General features: G+C 37.6%; 1 protein-coding gene across 5 annotated transcripts in view; it reads left to right on the forward strand.

Annotated features, from left to right (window-relative positions):
• Window positions 1–26,134, forward strand: part of LOC131693474 (voltage-dependent T-type calcium channel subunit alpha-1G) — an 83,825-nt gene that overhangs the window by 15,066 nt on the left and 42,625 nt on the right. For 3 of the 5 annotated variants that reach the window (XM_058981326.1, XM_058981323.1, XM_058981324.1), the window contains exons 6-13: window positions 6,963–7,004; window positions 8,686–8,807; window positions 8,894–9,048; window positions 9,283–9,375; window positions 17,643–17,884; window positions 18,279–18,624; window positions 18,680–18,856; window positions 18,919–19,619. In XM_058981326.1, coding sequence (XP_058837309.1) covers window positions 6,963–7,004; window positions 8,686–8,807; window positions 8,894–9,048; window positions 9,283–9,375; window positions 17,643–17,884; window positions 18,279–18,624; window positions 18,680–18,856; window positions 18,919–19,619 — 1,878 coding nt within the window. The remainder of the gene's footprint in view (window positions 1–6,962; window positions 7,005–8,685; window positions 8,808–8,893; window positions 9,049–9,282; window positions 9,376–17,642; window positions 17,885–18,278; window positions 18,625–18,679; window positions 18,857–18,918; window positions 19,620–26,134) is intronic. The other 2 variants (XM_058981325.1, XM_058981327.1) reach the window with 2 other exon arrangements.

Here is a 26,134-nt window from a genome sequence, read left to right on the forward strand (position 1 = left end):
AAAATTCAAAAGAATGGGTTTATTTTGCTGTTTGAAATTTTAACACAAATTTTTGTTTTTGACACAACATTTTTTTCATTGTATATTTTTTTATTCATTCAGTATTCATTCGCTGTAACTCGTTCTCAGATAGCTTTGCTGTAAAAAAATACGGTAATCGAACAACAAATTTTTGAAATTAATGCACGTAGAACCGTCTACACCCTTTTGAAAAATTACTCTTGGTCAAAATAATTCTATTGGCTGTGGGAAATATTTAGTCTTCTAGGCCGGTGAAATGTGTAAAGTTTTATCAGAAGCTAAGATGGTCGGTTAGGATTTGAAAGATTTTCGGACTGATCTTCGTGGAATTCCTCTATATTATCTTTTTTCAACTTTTCATTTGAATCATGGCTGAGATTCAAAAATTTCGCATCGATGGAAAATTACAAAAAATGTCGTTCCAAAATCAATTCCGGAAATCAGAAATTTCATTTTGATGCCAAATAATTTCAAAATGCATAAAAGATCTAGATCTGCTGCCAAAGCCAAAATGCAAATTTTGAAAACAAAATCTTGATACCTTGGTAGTGATAAATGATACTTGGAAAATAAAATTTTCTTGAGAAAGAATAATCATCCTTGAGACTTTGAACATTTTTCAATCGAATTTTCCAAATGAGCTGCGGAACAGAACAAACTAACAGCTACCAGGGGTATAAAGTTTCCACGGTGTGTATATAAAATGACCTTATTGCAAAAAAATAAGCATCGCTGAATCTTTCGCTATTCGATAGCAGATCTTTTTACCTTTATTTTAAAACTTGTTTGAAAATAATCCACCGAGGGTCGACGAACATTTTTATGTTTTCAATTCAATTTGGCGAACTATCGCCAAAAGAAGAAGGGGCCAAAATAATCAATCATGCCATATGTATTCGATAACATATAAAATGGTTTCAATTTGAGTACATATTCCTTGTTTTGACGTGAGTCTTTGTTTTTCTCCTTTTTCAGTGGTTTTTAGGAACGTGTCCACTGGAACACAGAAAGAATGATTGGAACGCACAGTGGCCCCAAAGAGCAAAAAGGGTTTTTTTAGATTGCGCCAAACTGCTGACTTTAGCATAATGGTGTCTTCAAGAAAGTTTCTTGGAGTAGAACTCCCCTTCTTTCTGCCTTATCGGATTGATAATTAATCCCCCCTAATAGTAAGTTACGAAAAAAATTTTCGTCGATGATTCAGATAGACAAATACTTCTTTCAGCAAAGTTGTAGAGAAACTCGTTACAAACATTTTACTTGAAGACTTCAACTCTCTATCTTTTAATTTTTTAGAGATATGGGGCATTATTGCTTAAAGGCCCCTTAAAACAGTTTTTTGCTCATAAGTTTTCTTCTAGATTTTTTTCCAGTATATAAATGTTCTAGAACATTAATTGGACTATTAAACTGCATTGCTTAGCCGAAGACGAAAAGTTGCTATCGCTAGTATGTGTGGAGATATTCAAGTTTTTTGATTGAAAATAGCTCTTTTTCCGAGACCTTTTAAACGGGCAAACCACTTTATAAACAAATTAAAGTGCAAGAAAAGAACAACAAATGCTGGAAAAATCAGATCTCCCCAAGGCGAGCCTCTATGGAAATACTAGAGCCAAAGTTTCTTCTTTTTCACCGTTCTTTCTCAGTCTGTTTTCCAGTGGACACGTTTCTAAAATTATATTTAAGTGTTTTATTACAAGACTTATCATACATTTACATTAATAAATAAATCTAATCAATCGTGAATGTTATACTGGTTATAGCATCATTAAAGTTATCACTTCTTATTCGAAAAAGTTGTTAAGCATGTACAATTCCATAAATATCTTAATAACTACCTTAGAATAAGATGGTAAATTCCACATATGGAAAAATTTTGTAAGATAGAAAGAAATCCTTTTTATTTGACGCCCAAAATACCTACACTGGTCAAGTTAAGGTTGAGATATTGATCAATTAAAAAAAAATGTGACAAAGTTTCATGGTTTCAAAGCATTCACTAAAAATGCTATATTGCCTCCCGACCGAATTTTCACCATATTTATTCACGAAAGCTTTTGTAATGAATAGTACTTTCTAATACGTGCCTTTGGTTTAATGAAAAAAATATTGATTTTTGAGGATTTTCTTCATAATTGACTAAAAAATATGGTTTTCGCTTTGTTTAATCATTGATCGTTTTGTTCTATCATTAATATAAGCACTTTTTGCGAAAAACTTTTAAATGGAGTTTATTCTCCAAGGTCCACAGAAAAATTAAAAAAAAAATTAAAAATGATCGGACTTCGAAAAAATTACGAAAACCGCTTATATACGACAATTTTATTCAAAAATGGCCATTTTTTATAAATCGCATTTGTGGAACCTCTAGATGATTTTTTAGAAACTTGATTTGTTCTACAAAAGTGCCTTAAATATGCTTATCTTGCATAATAGGGTTGAGCACCATGACTTTTCGCACATCGATTTTTTTTGGGACAGCCTAATATAGTATGTTTCATAAATCATGATATTTAGATTTGAACTAAAAAAAATTTGTTCTGCATCCCTCGGTGGATTATTTCCGAATTACTTTTAAATTAAAGGTAAAACTTTCTTTCATCCAATAATGAACAATTCAGCGATGCTTATTTTTTTGTCATAATATTGTTCTATTATACACACCGTGTTTCTATTAAACCGTAGTGAAGAAACAAGCCCACGAAAACATCGGTATTAAACTGTGAAGCTTCGTTTCACCATGGGTTCTTAGGGACCCCAACTTTCGCGTTTTTTTTCATTTTCATTAGGATTCAAAAAAACATTTCTTGGTTTCGGGGGTGGGCCACGTCTGTTTTGGTCTTACCTGCGGAACAAAACGTCCTCCGGTGGAATCCCGGAAAGCGTCAACTATCGAGACAGGACACCAACGTCATCAGCGGAGTCAGTAAATATATTCTCGTCATTTTTTCAAAACGTCCTAAGTAATAACTCACCACCTTTATCTGAAACGTACTTGAGTAGTTTACCAATGTTCACTCTGAATTTGCTTACAACATAATTCACCGAAAATCAGCTACATATTAATTAGACCGGCAACAATTTTGACTTTTTTCGGAACACTGCTAGTTCAAATGGTAATTGGATGCACAAATCATATGTAAAATATGAGCTTTTTCTGATAGCTCTAGTTCACCCACAAGAGCTTGGAAGTTTCTATAGTATAATATATATATATATATATATATATATATATATATATATATATATATATATATATATATATATATATATATATATATATATATATATATATATATATATATATATATATATATATATATATATATATATATATATATATATATATATATATATATATATATATATATATATATATATATATATATATCGAAACTCGAAAATTAAATTTTAAATTAAATAAAAAATTCCACAGTAACTTTGCATACCTCAAAAATGTTGGCCACATAGCTTATTTTATAACGAACAGCTTTGTTGCAGGTTGTATATTGATTGGAGGTTCCCGATAAAGTTATTTAACTTTGAAGACCATCCGATTTTTTTGAAATTGCCTATTCTAAGCATTTGCGAGAAAGAAAGGCAGCACATAATTTTATATGAGAACATCTTTTTACTGCAAAATCGGATCAATTTGCAGTCTTCGGCAATGTCGATCCTTACACCTTTAGCGATATATCTGCAGATTATGGGATACACAAGATGATACTGGCATTTTTTAATGAATTTATTGTTTCTTCTGCCTATTTTTCATATATTTTACCATACAAACTTGAAAACTCTTGTGAGTGAACTAAAGTTTTCAGGAAAAGCTCATATTTGACATATGGTATGTGAAGCCAATTCCCGTTTGATTTAACAGTGTTCCAAAAAAAAGACAAAATTGTTGCCGGTCTAATATTAATATTCGGGGGATTGACTTCTGTTCTAAGGGTCCGGGGTCGGACAGGCTCCAACCATCGTTCATCAAGAATTGCTCTTCCACTTTGGCGCTACCAGCATTATATAATCGCTCTCTTGCTGAGAATGTTTTCCCCGTGAAGTGGAAGGAAGCTTTGACAACTCCAATCCACGAACATTACGATGTCACCAATTATAGAGGAATTTCAATATTGAGCTGCCTTTCTAAAATCTTCGAGAGTATGTTGTTAGATGTTATCTACCCCACATTAAAACACATCATCACTTTGGAACTGCATGACTTTGTAAGACAGCACTCGACAACTACTAATCTGATGAGCTACGTGTCCTCGCTGATTGATGAATTGGAAAAACGACAACAGATCGATACGGTGTACATCGACTTCTCAAAAGCTTTCGACCGTGGTCCTCATCAGCTTGCTGTAGAAAAGCTAAGCCGGACTGAACTGCCGGACTGGCTGACTAATTGGATCTTCTCATACCTTGCGAACTACACTATCGGGCCCTTTCCACATTACATCGGGCGTTCCTCAAGGGAGTCATCTCGGACCTCTTCTATTTGTACTCTTTGTCAACGACATCTGCATTGAATTTTCGTTTTTTAAAGTCATGTATGCTGATGATCTGAAAATCTGCCGTGTTATAACAACTATGGTAGACTGCTGTGCATTGCAAATGGACGTCAATAGGATCATTGCCTGGAGTGACAGAAACGGAATGAGTATAAATATTCAAAAATGCAGCACAATCACGTTGACACGAGTACTTATTCCTATTAAGTTCGAATACTCTAAGTGTTCTGCTCCCGTAGAATGAGTCGTATTCGTCAAGGACCTTGATATCATTCTCGACTGTAAGCCACGCTTCACCGCACATTACTCTTCCGTTATAGCTAAAACTTTCGCTGTACTTGGACTCATCAAACGCAACACTCGCGATTTAATGATATGTATTGTCTAAAACACTATAGTATACATTACACTGGTACGCAGTATTCAAGAATATGGAGTTACTATTTGGGTTCCGAATCACAACATACACATTAATGTATCGAACGGGTAAAGAGCTTTATCAGGTTTGCACTTCGTCGGTTACCCTGACATAATCGTTCCCAGCTTCCTCTAAATGAAGATCGCTGTTCCTTCGTCAATCTCCCTACGCTGCGAAACAGACGAATCTTTTCTTTTTCGACCTGCTGACAGGCAACGTAGACACTCCTGCGCTTCTAGCAAAACTAAACTTCAACGTTTCTGGGAAGATCCTTCCGGAGAATTGATTCTTTCCGACAATCAACACATCGCACGCAGCATGGCCAGAAAAGTTCTTTGGATGTTTGCTGTCAACTCTTCAACAGTGTCTGTCATTTGTTTGATTTTAACATTAGTAATGAATCGTTTAAACTAAAAATAGGTTTCAGTTAGTTTTTCGTCTAAGTCTGTGCGATGTAACTTTTTAATCGAAGACAATACAATGCAGTATTTGGGGTTACCACCATTCGCAGCTAGGTGTGTAAATGCGTCGAAACTGCTGCTTCGGGACTATACACCGAAGCAGGTATAGGGAGAAGACCATAGTTGAAGGTTGGACCAGTCTGGATTGTTTGGTGTTGTGGCGATAATAATAGGCGGTGTTTCAGAATGAATTCTTTTCCTCATTTCAAAGTCCCTTTCTGGAACAAGCATACGAGAATTTAAAAAATGTGCATGAATATTTTTTTCCACTGGAGATAATAATTTGAATTTTTCAATTCACATTCAGTTGTACAATATCGCTTGTTCTGGTCAATCACAGAATAGCAACTACGAATTGTACGGTCGTCTTGCTCATACTCAGTCAATGAAATTATTCTATCGCGTAAGCCATACCCGTATTCTATTCGTTGCCAATAAGGCGGCTTTAATTCGATTTCCCAAGCACGTTTGGAATACTCATATTTCGATTCTATCGGAGAAATCATGAAAATCATTTACTTCTTTTTCGCAAGCAATCGCATATGCTTGTGGCTTATATCGACAACAGTTGTTACTAATGTTATCGGCATGCCGTAAGGTGTTCTGAACCGTCAGAGTGTCTTATTGGCTCATGACAACCTCCTCAAAACTACCACCGCCATTTGAAGGATTAAGGTTTTTTACAAATTATAATGTTTCCAAGAAGCTCACAACAGAATTCCACTGCTACAGTAGAGTACAACTATTAGGCAACTTATCATATTTTTCCAAATAAAAAAGAAAAAAAGTGATATATTTTCAACTGAATTGTACTGCCACATTTTTTCTTTCGCATATTATCAACTTTCAATAGAAATTTTATTCAGCATACTAATTTTCACTAACAAACTATATATTTGAAGAATTGGTGGGAGATCTTCGTAGTAGCTATTACAAATTATCGTGCCTTACGACGGATCTGGCAACTAGAGCGTTGTAATCCGGTAATTATAGACATGCACAAATACCGAAAATTTAGTTTAATACTATCTGTGACAGGTAAAAAGCTACATTCGATTTCACCGCCTATTTAGATTGGAATGTCAATGATGGAAAACTGTAGATCGATGAATAAAAATTTCATTTAAATGGAGCGCTGGGACATCTTAGATCGTGGTTTGATAATACTGTAATACTGCTTGGTTCAACAACTTATTTACCATTAACATTTACCACACTCACAAACAAACTTTACAAAAGGCCATTTCCAAAGATAAATTTGCGAATTATTTTCGTTTCGAGAAATTGCTATGATACGATTCGTGACAACTTATTAGGTTAAAAATTGAAACTATTTGGTGTATCTAAACACAACAGTTTTATTTCTTCTTCAGCTTGGAAAATAGTAATTATCAAAAAAATCCAACACAACAGAATCGAATGTTTCGTTCTTATTTCTATATTCTATTGAGCAGGTACAACAAAATTCAGCATCAGTTCATATCAGATTGGCTTCTCTTACTTGACCTCATGCTATAAAAACTTTTCACTTTCACTTTGATCTTGTTTCAGGGCTATACCAGAAGAATACCGAGTCCGAGTTCGCGTCAATTCGTAAGAATTCTGTTCAAATTTGACGATGGCAACATTAGTTACGGTGTTTTATTAGAAACTCAGTATAGGTGTCGTCTATCAACTGTCACACTTGCTAAATCTTCCCAAAAAAAGACTTCAACGTAGTTTTTATTTCGACAACATTTCATTTTCAATCGTGTGCACATTACTAGATTAGATACATATAAATGTTTCAATGTTTTTATGAAATTTTTATTTTTCATTTTTTTAACCCTCCGGCACTCGCGCGAATGGCTCCCCGAATGAGCAGTCGCTGGTGCTGAAAGAAGATTTCGCTAGAGTTTCGGAAGTTGTTGCACAAAATACAACGGAGCGAGTGCCGGAGGGTTAATATATAATAAGGCCAACAACATACGATGGTGAAAATGTTTTGTTTTTTATTATTTCAGTACTACAAGGATGGCTCACACATTCATACAAAACAGAGATACTGTTCCATTCCAACAAAATCAAACAAAAACATGAAATATAATAAAATCGCTCGAGGAAAATGGTTCGATTCGCTTCCGATCGAGGGTTTTTCCTCCGACTACCATAACCATAACATTTAAATTGTGGGAATTCATACAAAACGAATCCTTATCGATCTTTGTGTACATGACTAGAATGAGCTACCATCATCGTTATTATTGAATCAGAGCTGATTTTCGTGAACTGAAATCTTCGAATTTTAAATTACTTGCTACGACTACTTTGAATGAACATTTCAATATGTTTTGAAATTTTTGTTTCGCGTTCAATTTTTTAAGCTAACAAAAATGTTCTGTCCCAAAGCATTCTCAATCAGTCGGAGATGAACCCAGCACCCAACTTTGCATTTCACCGCGACTGTGTTTGCTTTGAATATCAGAACACTGTAATAAAACTAAAAACAAGCTCCTGATGATTATTTTTTCAAAATTTTCGCAATTGAATTGTTTTGGACTATGCTCAACTCTAAACTTAACAAAGATAAAAGTGCAAACCAAATATTCTATTTAATTCGTAAATGTATTTTCGTTTGACTAATACCCCAGAAATTAATATATTTAATACTTTTGATGAACGACAAGCCGTACTTTGAATGCTTTCTAATCGAATGACTGGGAGTAATTACGTGGGGCCCTTGTATTATGAAGTCTGCCATGTTCCAAGTATGTTTAATTACATGGCAGTAATTGTGATTTAACAGTAACCGTCGCATTATGCTAGCTTTGGCTTATTTTACATTTCATGTTATTTAGAATTTTTGAAAAACTGCATTTCTCATGCTTAATAACTAGAAAATATTCTTTAAAATTCATACTCACGGTAATTGAGTATGTTTTCAAAGTCTCATAAATAGAAAATAGAACTTTGTTTAGTCAATCGTAAAATCTACATATTATATGTCTAACAAGTTATTAACCAAGCTTTTAGATAAACTTGTTTAAGTGATTAATTTGTTATTGAAGTTTAACCTTTTAGCATTCTCCTTAATACTAATATACCATCGACATCCTAAGTGAATGCTAGAGGGTTGAATTAGAAAATAATTAGTTTTAAGGATATTCAATGTCAACTGTCTAGAACTGAAACAATGCATGATATAACAATTTGTATATCAACAAAAAGTTTAAAAGTATCGACAATTAATCAAAGGCCATCTATTTATTTTTTTTATTCAATAAAAATCGTACAGCATATCATTATACTACGAGTTCTCGAAAGAACAGGACTACATATGTTCGAAACCAGAAGATTCGGGAATGCATTTGTGCAAGGATCTACCACCGTACCGAGTAGGACCACTGGTTTGCAATGGTAAGTATAATAAATTCGATTTGTGGTGATCAAACTATCGACTCTATTATGATGGATTAAAAGTAAAACAATTTCTTTTCTTTCAGCTTCAGCGATTCCATTTTCAGACAACATCCCTACATCTAAATCGTGCGTCAATTGGAATCAATACTATACGAATTGCACGCAACGGGGAAGCAATCCATTTCAAGGAACTATATCGTTCGACAATATTGGGTTGGCGTGGGTGGCGATATTTCTGGTACTATACTATTATGTAACCAAACGATAATATGAATCATTATATTGCATTACTTTGATTGATCATCTATTTGAAGATAAAAAGAGTCAAATTTCATTCATCAATTTCAAAATGTAGAATTACATAAACTTTTTAAATCGAAAAAACTTCTATTATCGATACTCCAAATAGTATAAAATCGGTTTCAAACTGATTATGTTTTAACATACAAACCTTTTCATTTGTGCTATCCAGGTAATATCACTTGAAGGATGGACTGATATTATGTATTATGTGCAAGATGCTCACAGTTTCTGGGACTGGATTTATTTCGTGCTGCTGATCGTGGTAAGTAACTAGTTCATTTTATTTGAAACACATTTAACTGTTTAGTAGTACAGGTCGGACTCGATTATCAGTGATTCGATTATCCGGGTGCTTCGAAAAAAATTCTAATTTCAACGGGTTTGGGAGCCTGATTCCTCCCCGGCATTACTTTTTCAATAAAGATACCCGAGACGTCACGGTTAGAGCGAGTAAAAGCTTAATGAGCCAGGGCAAGGTGTAAATACCTCTGTCCCATCCCAAAGGACCAAAGGAGTGACATTAATCTTCTTAGCAAAGTCACTTCCAACGTTTCATCCTAACCCCCTATAAACTGAAACGGTCGGTACGGTTGTCCTCGTTTCTTCCTCGTTCAAGTTTGAAAACGATTCATTGGTTGAATTATTCATTAAATGAATAGTTCAATTGCCGTATAATATTCAAACATCTTCAAACCCAACTCTGCACAGTAGGCCTGGCCGTTTTAATATTTGCGACATATTAAAATATGCTTCAAATATTAATGTTGACAAGAAAAACACTACAGAATCATTGCAGTGTTTTCCAGGATGCTCTTCAATACTGGCTTTGTAAGGGTTAGAATAGAATAGACTCCACAGTTGTTTTTTCGTGGTAGTTTTTTAAAAAGTTCCAAACATATTTTTCCGTGACGGCTTCTTTCACTAAGTTGAGCTCATTATCTTCCACATACAACATAGCCGTGGCATGACACTTAGTAACATTTCCATCCGGGTTTTCCAAACGGAGTATCTTTATTTGTTTAAACGGGTACACATGAACGTGGCAGCCATCTTAGTAGGCGAGCTTTCGTCTGTGACAGGTTGCTTATTCTTTTCTCTATTCAGCTTTTTGTTGGTGACTGCCAGGTATCTGCTACGCCGCCATGTTTTTCAAACCAAGATCTAAAACGTCGTTTTAAGGTCGATCCACAATCGACAGAATCAATTCCATACGACACGACTTTGCGATGTTCGAAATCGTTTTATTATTGATGATTCATGATGTAAATTAGTTATCAATCATCAACATGTCGAAAACAACACTTTTCATCAATTTATTGTCCAATATTTTAGCTCGATTACAAACATCTAATGATCGCATCACGCCGTATCGACCTAGTGCGGATCGAGCCTGCAGCAAAATGAGCAGAACAATCCGAACTGTCAGTGGGGCCCATAATTTGTGTGCCCGCAGAGATGTTGACTTACGTCAGTTCAATACAAACGGTATATGAGTGCCACATACGTGGTGACTGCGTTTCCAAAAGCACACCCCACTTTGACAAGTCATCCGTCCAGTGTTAATTTGCATGCCCTGCTTAGATCTCTTCTTGTGTTAAACAATAAGCGTCAATATTGATTGGTTGTTCATGCGTTTGCTTATAATTATCTTTTTCACTTCTTCGCGAATCAATTTAAACGCTGACCAATCAGTTTATAATCGTATTTCCGGTTATATGAAAGCTGCTGTATGTGTCGGTATTTAAATATGAACGGTTTATCATAACTTTGGCTAAAGCATTGAACAAACAGCCCGGGTCTAGTCGATCTTGATGATCGGGACCGAATGTAGACTTCCAGCTTATTCGATGTTGATCCGTCAGTATCACGTCTCCTTGAACGTCACCTGCACATCTTGCTCGATTACACACAACCAGCGATTGCGCGATGTGTTCCGAAGTCGTCGAATAATTACAGGTTATGTTCTAAGCATAACTCAGATCAGTTATCACTGAAATAACACATAAATACTTACATACATGTACAGATCGAGATTTGGAACGGGTACACAGAAAGGGCGGAAATTACAAACGATGGAATGGTTTTAGATTGAATAGTATAAGGGACCTACTTAAGCAAATCGCTCTTTTAGGTGGATTGATGTGAAAAAATTTACCGGTCAAAGGACCTAATTGTTAGTTTGAAACCTCAGCTACATTTTGATACCATAAAAGGTTCATTTGCATCACTCAATCACAGCGCTAGACGACGATTTGCAAACCTCCACGTTTTTCCATCCTTTTACAATGTAGGGGTAATTCGGACCCTACGGGGCAATTCAGACCGTCATTTTTCATTAATTTTTATATAATGAAATTATGTTTACCTATGAAACCTTTATAAGAGACAATCCTTAAGAAGCAAAAAAAAATTGCTTTACAAAACCTTAATCTAGTATGTAACAGCTGTCGATTGGCGGCCATGCTGTAGCGTGTGCAATGGGAGCGCAGCCGTAAGCCGCTGAACGGTGGTTGACGGAATAGGGGGTCCGAATAGCCCCGTACGCTCATTTTCTACAAAAGTGGTAAGCGTCTCGAAAATAACTGTGTTTTCACCCAAACAAAAATCAGTCCATAAAGTCCATAAGAGCCTCAAGCTTTCCAATACACTTACCGTTTATTTTTTTACTTTTATTTGTTGATTTAATCACGGTCTGTCCATTATAATGATTTTTGTTTTGAGAATGGCAAAAAAACGAAACACGTTGTATTTTCTTTCCACAAAGAACAAAGAGTCAAAATCAGCTCTCAAAATTATGTTTCAGAATAGCCGTTTCACGAATATGTACGATAATCAGAAAGTCTTTCTATTTTCTGAGAAATCGAGGGGGTCCGAATTACCCCCACTATCTTAATAGCCCCAGGTTCCCCTATATGTAAGGTAGCAATACAAATTATTCGATAAATAAAAAACACTGTAATGAACAACATCATATTAATTTACGATAAATGTTATCGTCATCTTAGACAATTCGCAGTGTGAGGATCCAGTGTAGATGTCGCAGAACATGTAGTGCAACAGGCTTTCCTATAGAAAGGGGATCTTTACTAGAACTGAAAAATTGTTTTAGACGGGCTACATACCTGTTTGAAAATGTTTTCCACACATGTAGCAATTGTTCAAATTTCGGGGATTCATAGGGTTACCACCTCTGGCAAGGCTGCGACCCGGAGAGGTTTACTAACCTGGTAGTAGACTTCAAGGAATATATGAGTATTCGCAGGAATCAAACAGAAATGTGATGATTCAAGTGATTGCTCGACATTTGTCGCTTTTTATTACCCAATGAGTTAAAAATGATAAGTAGCCCTCATTTATTCCTTGTGAAACTAGTCAGGGTATCAATTCAGCGCTGGTTAATTGAAATATTACTAAAATAAACTCACATTTGCCGTTCACATTACGCTGTAAATTTTTCACATTTGTAACGGTTTTGTAGATTTAGTTTGGTATAGAATTTCACTTCTCCGGCTAATCGCATAGAATACAAAAGCACCAGTCACTCTCGCTGTGGAGGATAGGCCGAACGAGCATTGGCCTCCAACATAGGTAACAGGAAGAGCAGAGAAGCAGAATATCAGCACTGTCTGGGAATCATACTGCGGTGTCCTCCAGGATTCTTTGTAGGGAGCGAAGAATCCAGTTTTTCGTCACAGTCGCTAGGGAGATCCCAACATAGGAGCAATACTCACCTCTGTAGCCAATATCTATGGATCGCTAAAGGAGCAGCAAACGTTAACTTGAGAATAAATCGTTAGATGTTAATCCGGCCGGCTGAATTAGACCTACCGCCATCCTATCAAGCGGCAGCTGCATATAAGCATCAGCAACAGTGAGGTGATTTCGTTAAATTGAAGGAATTTAACACTTTTCAAACATTTTGAAAAAAATAGTACTAAAACAGTTTGAATTATCTGTCATTTCACCGAGCCCAGAGAAATTGATGTAAAATACGGAGGTCCGGAGATCGCCCTCAAAAACCGATGTCTCCGGGTCAAACCCGGAGAGGTGACAACCCTAGGGATTCATCTGTGGCCAGTAGAAAAGTAAGGAAATCCGGTTTTTTCAAAACAGTTTAGCAACATTCCCTCTTCTACGTTAATGGTGATCACAACTAGAAAAGGCAGGACTAATAGCAAACAAATTTAAAATAAACATACTAGGATTGATAAATTTGACACTGGACGAACTGCTTGTCAAAGTGGAATGCGCATTTGAGAACAAAGACACCAACGAAAAGCTGAATCGATTTTCTCCCGTACATTCTAACAGAAAAAGTGCATTATCACATACGGCAATATTGCTTTGAAAACTGATCGTAGATGATCTATTGTACCTGGACAATTTTGTTTAACTGTGTCCAAGGAATTCCCGGAACAGTACCTACCGTTACTCACAGGAGAGGAAGTGCTAGGAAGCAAAAAGTTTTACAAGTGTTTCCTTATCTGCTGCTACTGTGTGAAGTGCGAACGGTACATTCAGCTGAAGTTAAGGTGAAGATATCTCGCGTGTTTTTTTAGCAGGGCCAATAAGCATGCTGTCAAAATTAACTTTGAGGGAAAATTCCGAACAAACCTTAACTTGCCAAGAATAGATGCTACATTTTATGAAAGAGAAAAGTTTTCTCTTTCGTCCGTTGCTGTGATTTATTAATGGTTTGTCCAGAATTTCCTCTCAAAGTGAATTTTGACAGTATGCTTATTGGCCCTTCTCAAAAAACACGTAAGATATGTGGAAGCCAGGAACGCACGCTTGCTAGGCACCGACTCGCTTGTTTACATTCCATTGAAAAAATGGAATTCGAAGTGAAAATTCAAACGCACAAATGAGAGTTTTCGGACATTTTCCCTCGGCCATCTGCACAGTGGCAGAAAATTTGTAGTTTTGTTAGTAAGCGATTAAAGTTTTGCGGGTGTATTTTGCAGTGATGTGTGATTAAAGTGCATTTGAAAAAGTGCAATGAAAATAGGAAGAAGAAAAATAAGAAACTCCAAGTGAAGAGCACAAAATAAGAACTACAGATGTCATTCCGTAAAAATTGGATTGTATAGGACAATGTTCTAGCTTCCCCAAGTAGTTTCGTGGTACACGGGCAAGGTTAGTGTGTTGAAAAACGTATTTTTATATTTGCTCATGTCAGACACATTGTTATGTAAGGAAAAGGGGTGTGTGTGGCGTAGTAGCTATATTGTGGCTCGCTTGTACAATGTCTTTAAGTACGGCTACTGTTTTACATTCCATTCTAGTTTCTTCTATTATCTTGCACTGGAACCTAGGCCCGTGCACAAACAACTTCCTCTGACAATCATTCATCTCAAGTGAGATGAAGGTCGAAATAAAACCGACTCCTCGGCTCGAGATATACGCAGGCTCGTCGACCGGGCCTCATAAGATCCTCTTTTTAACTCTATTGCAAACTTCTCGAGTTCTGACGGAACGGTATTCGTCCGTGACAGAAATATCGAAAATTCACCCTGATAAACCCTGGTAAATAATTTGAAACAGGCAAATGATATTGCTGGCTACGGGCCCGACACGAAGGAGTACAGAGTATATGTATCAGCTAATCGGGTTGAAGTCTGTGTGATCGTCTCTGATTCGAGTTTGCTAACGAGAAGAAAGCATATGTCAACTCGGACTGATATCAGAAGAGCTTCGCAGAATCTGCTCTACCGAACTACCTTCTCCTTGACAAGGTTCGTCTACCTGTCCGTCTCTCTCTGCTCCGTGGACCATGAGCTGAACCATCAAATACACTCATTTAGAGGGTGACTTATTTGCCTTCGGAACTTCGCGGAATCGCACACAATGCAACCATAAGCAGAACTAAATACCTGTCGCAGGTGTCAGTTATGTTGGGTGGCGGACTACGAGGTTAGGTCAAGCCCAACCAATGTCATGGAAAATACCCCGTTACGAACAATCAAGAAGAAAAGTATGGGCTGAAAACTCGCAACTTAGAAACCGTAGCATTAGAGGAGCTTTGCTACGCGGTACAGAAGGTGTAGAAAAGCGGGCATCGAGAAACGGCACAACAAAAGAACTGGACTGAGTGGCAGGCGAACAGCGAAAGGATGTGTGTAGTGTGGATCAAAGGCCTTTTCTTCAACTACAGTATTATCAATGTGCACTGACCTCACGAAGTTGAGAAAGATGCATTTTATGCGCAGCTGGAGCATGTCTATGACGGTGGCATAAACACCCAGATAGGCCGGGAGCATTCTAAAAATCGGTTATCGCACAGGACAGTCTGTACAGTGCACATCATTATAAATAATGTGCAGAAATTCTCACGGTCGATTGTGAGGTGATAGTATATTATGACGAACACCTGAATAGCGAAGCAGTAGACGACAAGAGTATTGCAAAAATCAGCCTGGCGACACGCTCAGCCGACGACAGATTCCCAACACCGGATCTACCTAAGAATCATGAGAGGATAGGACGATTGAATAATGATGAAACCGCTGGCAATGAACAAATTCCATGTGAGCAACTCAAACACAGAGGAGAGGAATTGGCTAGAGCACTCCACTGGGCGCTTTTGAAGATATGAAAGGAGGAGATTTTACCACAGTATTGTATGTAGGGAGGAGTATGTCCCATCTATAAAAAATAGTTTTAAGCGGGATTGTTGCAACTAGTTACCGATTAAATACATTACTGAACGTCACTTACAAGGTGCTCTCGTAAATTCTTTGTTGGGGTCTATCACCGGAAGTAAGGGAAATCGTAGAACAATATGGCCAGTAATACACAAATACGGGTTGCATTCATATCTTCAACCTTCAAGTTATTTTCAATAACATTTTTAAAAACTTTGCTGAAGACACCAAGTCTCGAACTAAATTCGATTTGAATTAGTAATGCATCCAACTGGGAGGATTGATCAAAAAAAAATATTTTTACATAAGCTGTACCGTTTTACGTCGTAAAATACTTCGAAGATGCTAAACCTCCAAAGCTGATGGTTTCTAAATTATTGACACCATTCAATTCAATACCCAAATGTACATTATAAATAGCCAATAACTTACCAAATTTAAAAAAAAATATTACTAATCCTACTTAGTGGCTTTTTTATATAATTCATAATCCAAAAAAATCAAATGCACAAAAAAAACGATTCTGGCCTGCTAGTGACAAACGGAAAACAACATTTTCATCAGTTTCTATTTAGGCGTTTTCATTGAGGTATTTTGCTTGATATTTGTATGGTCTATCAATTATAGGATCATCACTAAGATATTAGTTACAAGATCCCATTCTGACCGGCCACCGCGTATAAAACCATCCGGCACAACGGGTTACCCGCTAGATATCGACAGTACGCGACGTTAGAAACGCGAATAAAGAGTTTGATGGAAGCCAAGAAACGTGCTTACTGGCGCCAGTTTGTTGACGAATTAACGAGAGAAACATCGATGAGCGCTCTTTGAGGAACGGGCCGGCGCTTACGAAACCGAAACAGTACTAATGAGAGCGTGGAATAATCGAACCGTTGGATATTCGATTCGGCCAAGATGGTTTGTTTGGATTCCGCCCCTGTTCAGAAGCTTTACCGTGCCGCGGTCGCTTACAACGACGAGAACAAAACACCGTTTTCGATGGTGAAGTTCTCTCTTGCTCTCTTATCATATAACAATAAAGTCCCAGGGCCAGACAGAATCAAATTTAACTTATTAAAGAATCTGCCAGATTCTGCCAAGAGACGCATGCTGAATATTATCATTGTATAATGAATAAATAAGTTTGTCTAGGGTAACATCGCACATCATGACTGAAGGCAAATGGACGACCTCGCCATAGAAAAACCCGGAAATCCATCCTCCGAGCATAACTCGTATCGATCGATTGTAATGCTGTCCTGTATCCGGATTTTGTTCGAGAAAATGATCCTATTCCTCCTCGACAATTGAGTCGAGTCACTGAATAGTTTAGCTGAAAATTTTTATCAGATTACCTATGTTTGGGTCCCTCATTGCTCTTTCTCGGATAATGAAGGAGGTAAGGTGTCAGAGTACACTCAACACTAGGTAAAACTCGTATTACTCCACGAGGGAACATGGACGATGGCTACATTCTATTACCCTGAGGGTATCAACGATGCCTTGGTTCGGGGGAATGGATGTGCGTCGGGATTGCACTCGTATAATGTCTATGCGTTTGTGTGCTATCACGACATCGAGCATGTTGTCTGGTTTGGCGAAGGGCGAATAAAACTATTTTGCCCACTCTTCAATACCGAATTGTATTTCTAGTTTTAAGATATTAAAAAAGAGAAAAGAGAATTGGCACCATCAAGCTAACGCATTTGTGCCTATCAAATAAACGAACTGAATAAAAAAAGACCTGTTTTTGAATACATCAGGTAGCGTTCTTTATGTAATCATCTTAAAAATCTCAAAATGTTAAATAGCTCCATCGTTTGGATTGAAATTTTCCTTCAAAAAGTATTTTAAACATGCTAATTTTACTTATCATTTCCAGATTGGATCGTTTTTCATGATAAACCTCTGCCTAGTCGTCATAGCAACTCAATTTTCGGAAACTAAAAAACGAGAAATGGAACGGATGCGACAGGAACGAGCTCGGTTCACCTCAACATCGACACTGGCATCCAGTACAAACAACTCGGAACCAACAACCTGCTACGCTGAAATCGTCAAATACATCGCTCATTTGTACAGACGATTCAAGCGTCGCCTCATTAAGAAGTTACGATTGTATAAGTATGAATGTTTGGTTTTCATTTTCCGTAGTAATCCATTAGATCGGTTGCACTAATTGCACAAATAGAGCAATGAAAAATTAGTACGGTAGTGAAGTTTAATCCAAGTGGAAAATATTGCCACTTGTTGCAAACTTTACTATCGAGTTACATTCTTGGATTAACATTAATGTCGCCAATCAATAATTTCGCTAGATAATAATGGAAGGAAAATGTTTTCTTTGACTTTTTGCTTGATTACATGCATGATTCTTGAATTACATGCACATGTTTGACTTTTTTGAGCTTAATCACCAAGTAAAAATATAATTATTACCACTTTGCAAATAGTGTTAATGTTTCTGATTTTCCGAAAACTAACGACAAAACTACAACCCGAATCTACTTATTTTCAGATATCAGTTTCAACACAGAAAGGAAGGATTATTATCGCACACTCCGGAAACATTAACACTATCACCCAACAGATTGAAAGCACATCATCCCAAATGCCCAAGAGTCAAGTCACTATCGAACAGCAGTATTCACAAAAACAATCAGGAGGTTTATTCTCCGAGTTCCATTGTATCTAGGAACATGAAACCATCATCCGTTTGCAGTGACAAACATTCATCGTCAGATGTATCTGAAATGGTTTCGGCAGAAAATATCAAAAATAATGCGCTCAATAACTGCTCAAACTATGCAAACACTGAGGATAGACAAAAAGTAGTATTGCTGAAGGTTCCTAATAACGAAAATGTGTGTTAGTATTTTACTCCGATAGATTGTGTTATCTGAAATTTCTTTTTTTCAGAATCAATCCTCAACCAATTCACTGAGTGCGTCATCGACAGGTAGAAGAAAATCATCCGTAATGTTCGATGAGTGTGTAAAGCATCATACATCCCCAACGATTCCAGAACCAACGGCTGATAAAAATGTGTATTGTTTAGAAAAAATGACTCAGACAAGTGATGCTGGAATTTGGCAGGTATTAGTTTCATGGCATCTATCAAAAAGGTATGATAATACTGATTGTCTGATTTGTTTCAGGTAAACTTACCCCAGTCGCTTCAAACAATGACATCTGTTATTAACGATTATTCGGAGCTGTGTCTAACAGATGCAATGACATGTCAAGAATTACTGGCTTTTTCCGTGGCGTTCTCAGCAGCTCTACCAACAGGCCACACGACGCTAGAATCATTTTACTCGACCCTAATGAGAACTAGGACAAACGAATCATGTAATAAAAAATCACCAGTTCCCAGCATTCAAGAGAATAATGCAAAAACCGTGTCACAAAAAATATCGCCACCTGCATCCAATTGTCTAGCGCAAAACACAGCAAACATTAACAATATGGATGAGTTTTCCTGTTGCTACGAACTGTACCAGAATGCAGCACTCGCAGATAAACACGCAAAGGACCACTCCAAAACTTACTGTGGTCTAGCGAAACTATGCAGGCATATTCGGATATGCCTGCGATATATTCGCAATTGCACCAAAAAGTTAGTGGAACACCAATACTTCCAGCAGGGAATTTTGCTGGCAATTCTCATCAACACCCTGTCGATGGGTATCGAGTACCACAACCAGCCGGAAGAGCTGACCGCAATCGTGGAAACGAGCAATATCGCCTTTTCGGCCATATTTGCCGTGGAAATGGTGCTGAAGATAGTCGCCGAAGGACCCTTCCGATACGTTGCCAATGGGTTTAACGTGTTTGATGGGGTTATTGTAATACTAAGGTAAGATGCTGGTAGGGGTGATCTTTTGGAATAGGAGCACTGTTTTATTTTTTTGAGCCAGAAAGTATCATGACTTAGGATCTCTTAAAGTTAAATGACTCTCATACCAGCAGCATCCTTTTGAAGATTATTGGCAAAAATTGTAAGAATCGTAGAATGCTTACGCGTGACAGTAATTACTGAACACTTTGAATGATTTCAAAGCTTCACAGCGATTGTCGGAAATTCCTAAGCACTTTGATAGAGCACAATTTGTAAACTTCATCACATGACAGATTGAGATAGTTACACGCCATTGATGTACAATATCCAGGCCTCTGCTAGACAGCCATCAACCGAATGCAATCATTCGTTTTCGAGCGCTCGGTCGAGACACAAGTGCTTTGTTTCCAGTCCGTTCAGTGTATAGCGACAAAGAATAGTGCTAATCCGCGTTCAATTGCTAGTTCGGTTGTATTCCTGTGCGGTGTGCGATTAGACGCTTGTGCAATTGCGCATTGCTCTATTAAATCCGTAACACTGAAAAGATACTAAACAGTAAAATGCCGAACTTCGGTAGCTGTACATGTATGTGCATCATGCAACCAAATAGTTTTTCAATATGTGTAAACCTCGGCTCTGTTCGTATGTGGGCTAATTCGATCTTCCGATTGTATTAGTACCGAGCCAAACCAGCGCTAATTCTAGCTAGTTAGTATCTACCGCAATACAAGTAGCAAACCACCGGAATTCCGGACTTGTAAAAAGAAATTCTAAAAACCTGTTTTAATTCACCTAGTGGTTGTGCCTTTCTCGTTTCTCCAAACTATGATTCCATGGCTGGTAATGTTCAATATAATTATGAAAATGTCTCCTACATTTTTAGAACACCTATATACAATGGCTCACCATCCACGAACTTGTTGAGCTACGTATCGATGCTGAAATACTTAAAACAAAAAATATATCATACTTAATTAGCTTAATCGGCATTAATGGTATCTTCTTGCTGACCTTTTTGGCATGCAGGGGTGCGGTGTGTGAGGGGGATAAAAAACCTGCAACCCAGAGCCACCACCCCTAGCTTATTTTGGTATGCACGGTGAGTAAAGGCGATGGGAATGAGAGTTATAAGTCTGTAGGAGGTGGAATGGGGTGATAACGGGTGTTCAATAAAAAATGAGATTGATTTTAATACCTTTCTGTAATTAAAGTAAAGCTCGTAATTTTTTTTCTCTCCAAGAGTATTGCTCTCTGGTCTCCCTAGAAATGGGAGGCATGTTTCTTTTCGCTCGGGTGCTGTCAGTTCAATCGAAGATTGCGTCGAAACAGCAAGCACTCCGCGAGCGTGTTGTACGGTTTTACGAAACGCATGTTCATCGTGGAAAAAAAATTACGGTAAACCACTTTAGAGACGAAAACGTGCCCGTGAGTACAGTTTACCGGATCTTGGCATTACTGAGCATGGAGCGGAAGTCCGGCGGAGATAATGATGAAGAAGAAGATGGCAGCGTTGAAAAAGCTGTTCGACAACAAGGATGGAACGAGCTTCCGTGACGCCGGCCGAAAAAATCACTTGTCCCATAGGACGATTCACCAAACCCTCAAGATGGAGTACATTATCTGTCGGAAGAAGACTCAGTCCCCCGAGTACACAGACGAGCAGATAGCAATCGTGAAATCGCAGTGTCGGTGGATGACGAAGAACTACCACGGGACGTCGTTCGTGCTCGACGACGAAATTTACTTTCCGCTCTCGAAATCCCGCATTCCAGGAAATGACAGCTACTATTCCAGCGACAAGTCAGCCACACACCCCGAAGTAAAATATAAGTTTAAGCATAGATTTGAAAAAAGCAATGCTGTACATCGCCATATCGGACAGACGGATTTCAAAGCCGTGGTTCAAGCTGAGCGGTCTATCTATCAATCAACAAATATACCACGAGGAGGGTCTTGAGAACATTCTTCTGCCGTTCTTAAAGGAGCATCTTGTGGATGGGAAGTACGTCTTCTGGCCGGCCCAGGCGTCTTCCCATTACGCCAAAAAGACGCTGGAGTATCTTGAGCAGAATAAGATACCGTACGTGCCAAAACAAAGGAACCCGACCAACTTGCCCCGGTCAGTCTACTTTCTACTTCTGCCGCAGTCACACGTACAATCGAGCCAAGTGAACAACAGGCCTCTCGATCTAGTGTGCATTGTCTCGAGAACAAAGGAAACGTCGGATTATTCTTGTCATCATGAGTAAAGCTGACGAAAAAGCTCTACTCCGACCCAACGCAGCGGTCGTTGACTTTAAATTTTGTTTAAAACGACAGAGTTTTAGTGAAGTGGAATACCTTCTGAAGGTAAAAATGCACCTTAGACTTACGGAAGTGTTGCACCTTCAGTATAATCATCTTCGTAGTGCAGTGTTAATATCATTCAACACGTCAGCACAAGCCGAGCGTTTCGTTTTGAAGAACAACTTAAAACACGTGGTTGAAAGTGACAACGTTGGAATTAAGATTCCCGTATATATATTAAGAATGATTATATAGATGTAAGGTTATATGACCTATCACCTCGTACCCCTCCTGAGCCAATTGCAAAATGCATGTCGCAATACGGAGAAGTAGAATCCGTTACTCCTGATACTTGGAGAAACTTCTTCCCGGGTACTCCTAAAGGCGTTTTTGTAGTGAGGATGTGGGTTGAAAGGCCTATACCCTCCTACTTGACAATAAAACTCAAAACTCACGGAACTACAATTATGAAAACTACGCTATGCACCCATGAGGGGCAAACTCCTACGTGCAAGTATTGAAATAAGACAGCTCATCATGGACAACCTTGCGCGGAAGATGCAGAGGACAATGCATCTCAACCGATTGCCAACTCACTACGGCAAACCAACCCAAAACAGAGTATTCAATACCAATGCCTGAACCACAAACGGTGGCCAAATTTGTGGCAGCAGTTGCACAGACCATAATGACAACCACAAAAAAGCATCCAGTACCGCAAAATCAACTGGAAGCAACATTGGCAAGGATAACAATAACAGTGACAGATTTACGCAGGTCAACAATAAGTGCAAGAAACAGAGAAAAACATCTGATCGCGGACACCTAGACGGCTTCGACCTGGACGTGAAAAACAAAAAAGAATTAAATGACCCCCCAGATGTAGATTGCCAGCAAACCCCGCGTAAGAAGGTCTCCGCTCGCACTAAAAAGTTGCGCGCACGAGATCCAATATTATAATAATATTTGTTTATATGTTTATTTTTACATTTGTAAACATATAAAAGATCCACGGCTCCGTTAAGCTACCGCTATGAGCTGTGTCAAATAAATGAATTATATAAAAAAAACTTGCCCCGGTGTCACCCTTTGAGGATTTTTTTTTTGGCTCCCTCAGTGCCCTTGTGTACAAAAATAAATGGGGGGCCAAGGATACAGTTGATCACCAGGATCCGGAATTGTATCCGGAAGATGGACGTCAGTGCCATCCAGTGCTCTTGTGAGTGCATCGCGACTTAGTTGCGTCGTACGGCTGACCAGGGCCCCTTCTTCAATATTCATTGACGTTTTTTTGAAGAATAAACATTATGTTTTCAATAAAAAAAATACTGAATCCGCTGATTTTTTTTTTGTTTTTTAACTACATGACTGATAAAAATCTCATTTTTTTATTGAACACGCGGTAAAATGATTGAAATTTTATAATGTACACACCAAAAAAATCTGAATTTTATCGTTGACGTAATTGCAAATGTGACATAATTTAGCAAACCGTAATTTATGAAATGACGGAACATTACCGTGTTCCATTTAATTTTACATGAAACCTATACTTTATATGCGCAATGACATAAAATTACACTTGCTACCATTCAGAACAAACGCTATATGTGGAGTAAAATTACATGATTTACGAAATTCAACGTCATGTAAAATTAAAATCAAACGTAAAACTAAGTCATTTTTGATGCTCGTATATGTCAGGGTCAGGAGACGTAAATTTACACGATTTTTTCTAAAATAAATTTGAAAATCTCAGTTTATTGTCAAACGCGGAACGCAATAAAATGTGAGCCACTTCCCTTACGGAGGATGGCTTGAATTAAACTTAGACACGCTGTGGTAAACAGCAGTCAGGTCCATTAGTTAACCACCGGAAATTTCGCGCTTTCTTTACGAAAGCCACCTAAACTCATCACGGAATACAAAGATTTTCTTTACTGGTCAAGCCAACGTTCAAATGCATTCCCTCTTGGCGAAAGCACTCTTCATTCATAAACAACGTCATGCAACTATGAAGGTCAGATTACCACATGTTAATTCTGTTCGGTTTTTGCTATATTATGCAAGTGCTGTTAAGAATAACGTCAACAATATTTCTTTAGTTCTAACCTTCAAATGTCCTTTTATCTTTCCTGTGGCTTTTACAATATGTTTTTTTTAGAATTCTTAGATTTAAACACGACTCTTCTCTGCCATATTCTGCTTTATCATTTTAAACGCCACTATCTTTACCTTAGGGTGTCCAGGATTTTTTGGAAATTCTGCGCATGATAGACAGAGCCGTAGCGTAGTCTTCTGGCGCCCTTCGCGGTGTCTCACTTTTGCACAGCTTTTGGGTTTACTTTCTTTTTCAGTTCCACCTTCAAAAAATAATTTGTGTACATGGAAATGGCACACCTACTCCCTACTTAATCCATGTTTGACTTTCGTCATATCACGTAAATCCTAACCACAAATCTTTTACTGTATATTTACGAAATCAGTTGACGCTAGTTGTTTGAAGGCGACGGAGAGAGCATCTATTCAGATGATTAAAGTGCAAAAATTTGCATCCGCGAAAAAAACACCAAAGGACCCTTAGAATCTTCAGAAATTGAATTATAATTTTGAATGGTAAATGGCTTAGGATATAATGATCGTCGAGATCTGCTGCCACCCTTTATGAAACTTGGAACATTCTGGATTTGATTTGATACTGGGGTTTGAAAAGGCTGCTTTTATTGGTCTTAAAAAAGGAATGAAACAACTGATGTTGTATCTTCTCGCAAAAAAAATTGTTTTGACAAAAGTTGCCTCTCTGGTGCTTTTAATTTATGAACTGAGATTTTCAAATAAAAATAAAAAAAAAAATTTCGAATTGAAAATATTTGTTGTATACAAAAAAAAGAAATGTGATATTTTGTCTAAAGCAAACAAATGACGTTACTGGCGACAAGACTTTTAAGAAGAACTAATGCGTCTACATGTCCGCTCACAAAGATGATATCGATGGTGTAGTTATTGATTCGAACTTAGCATGCATGGATCTACTGAAGGACGGCGTTGTAGTGACGGTAAATTGCCACGTACAGGCCGTAGAATCCTGGTCACGGCACCAAATTATGTTGTGACCAAACCTTTAATCGCAATCTTGCAGAAAATGAAAAACCGTTTCTGCACCTCTATTATTTATTGTCACTAAAAGACACGAACTGCCGAGCTATGGCTTCTACCTCAACTGGTGACTTTATTCTGACTACTCATTCCTTCAAACAGATGACAATCAGCTTATATATGTGTATACGTTCATTCGAGAGTGAAAGAGCCGAACGGCTTACCAAGAAATGGTGCGACGAGCGGAACACTGGAAACGAAACTCACAGGGTGGTACATTTTACCGTATGCATGACAGTGCCGACCCATAACTTCATCTGATCTACAACAGACGGAATTGGCTGTTCCAAGGACCCCTTGATCCAGTGAGCGAAGATTTCGAATGACAATCGAACCGGGCGGGACAAAATGGTGTGCCCCTTCAAACTAGTGTCGGCTTTGGTGAGACTGCTGTACGTCTTCTTCGACAAGGATCGTCTGCATTAGATAGGGGAGAGTGAGGACACTTGATCCATGGGGATATTTGATTCCCTGGCCATATCTCATAATCTATACATCAAAAGTTACCACAATATCAAAAGAAAATCGAATATTTGGTAGTTTATGATGTTTTAAAAACAAATCTAATGTATAACATTTGGACTGGAAAAGTTGTACAATATTTTAGAAAATATGTGTTGATATCTATCTAGAAGATCTTTTTACAATTTTTTGAAATGGTTATATGAGATCGGTGAACTAATTATATATGAATATTTTCAAGTACGATTACTTTCTAAGAGCTTTGTGTAGAAAAAAAACGTTTTTCGAATAAAAAGTTTCACAACACATACAAAAAAAATAAATTTTGTTCACCTCATACAATAGGTATATTTGATCCCTGTAACACTAGGTACACTTGATCCCTATCATTAGCTCTCTCAAACACTTTCGAAATGTATAGAAATAGAAAAAACATCATACCATAACTTATACCATAATTTATTCACATCGTATTTTTGCGTGAATAAATTATGGTATAAGTTACTGAAGGTTGGAAATGCCAATTAAACAGTATTGATTTACCGCAAACACTTGTCTTGACTTTCTATTGCGATTAAAGTTTGTCGTGCATCTAAAAAGGTAGTCCAATTAATGAATTTGTCAGGACA

Source organism: Topomyia yanbarensis, chromosome 3 (genome assembly GCF_030247195.1).
Source record: "Topomyia yanbarensis strain Yona2022 chromosome 3, ASM3024719v1, whole genome shotgun sequence".
Taxonomy (NCBI): domain Eukaryota; kingdom Metazoa; phylum Arthropoda; class Insecta; order Diptera; family Culicidae; genus Topomyia; species Topomyia yanbarensis.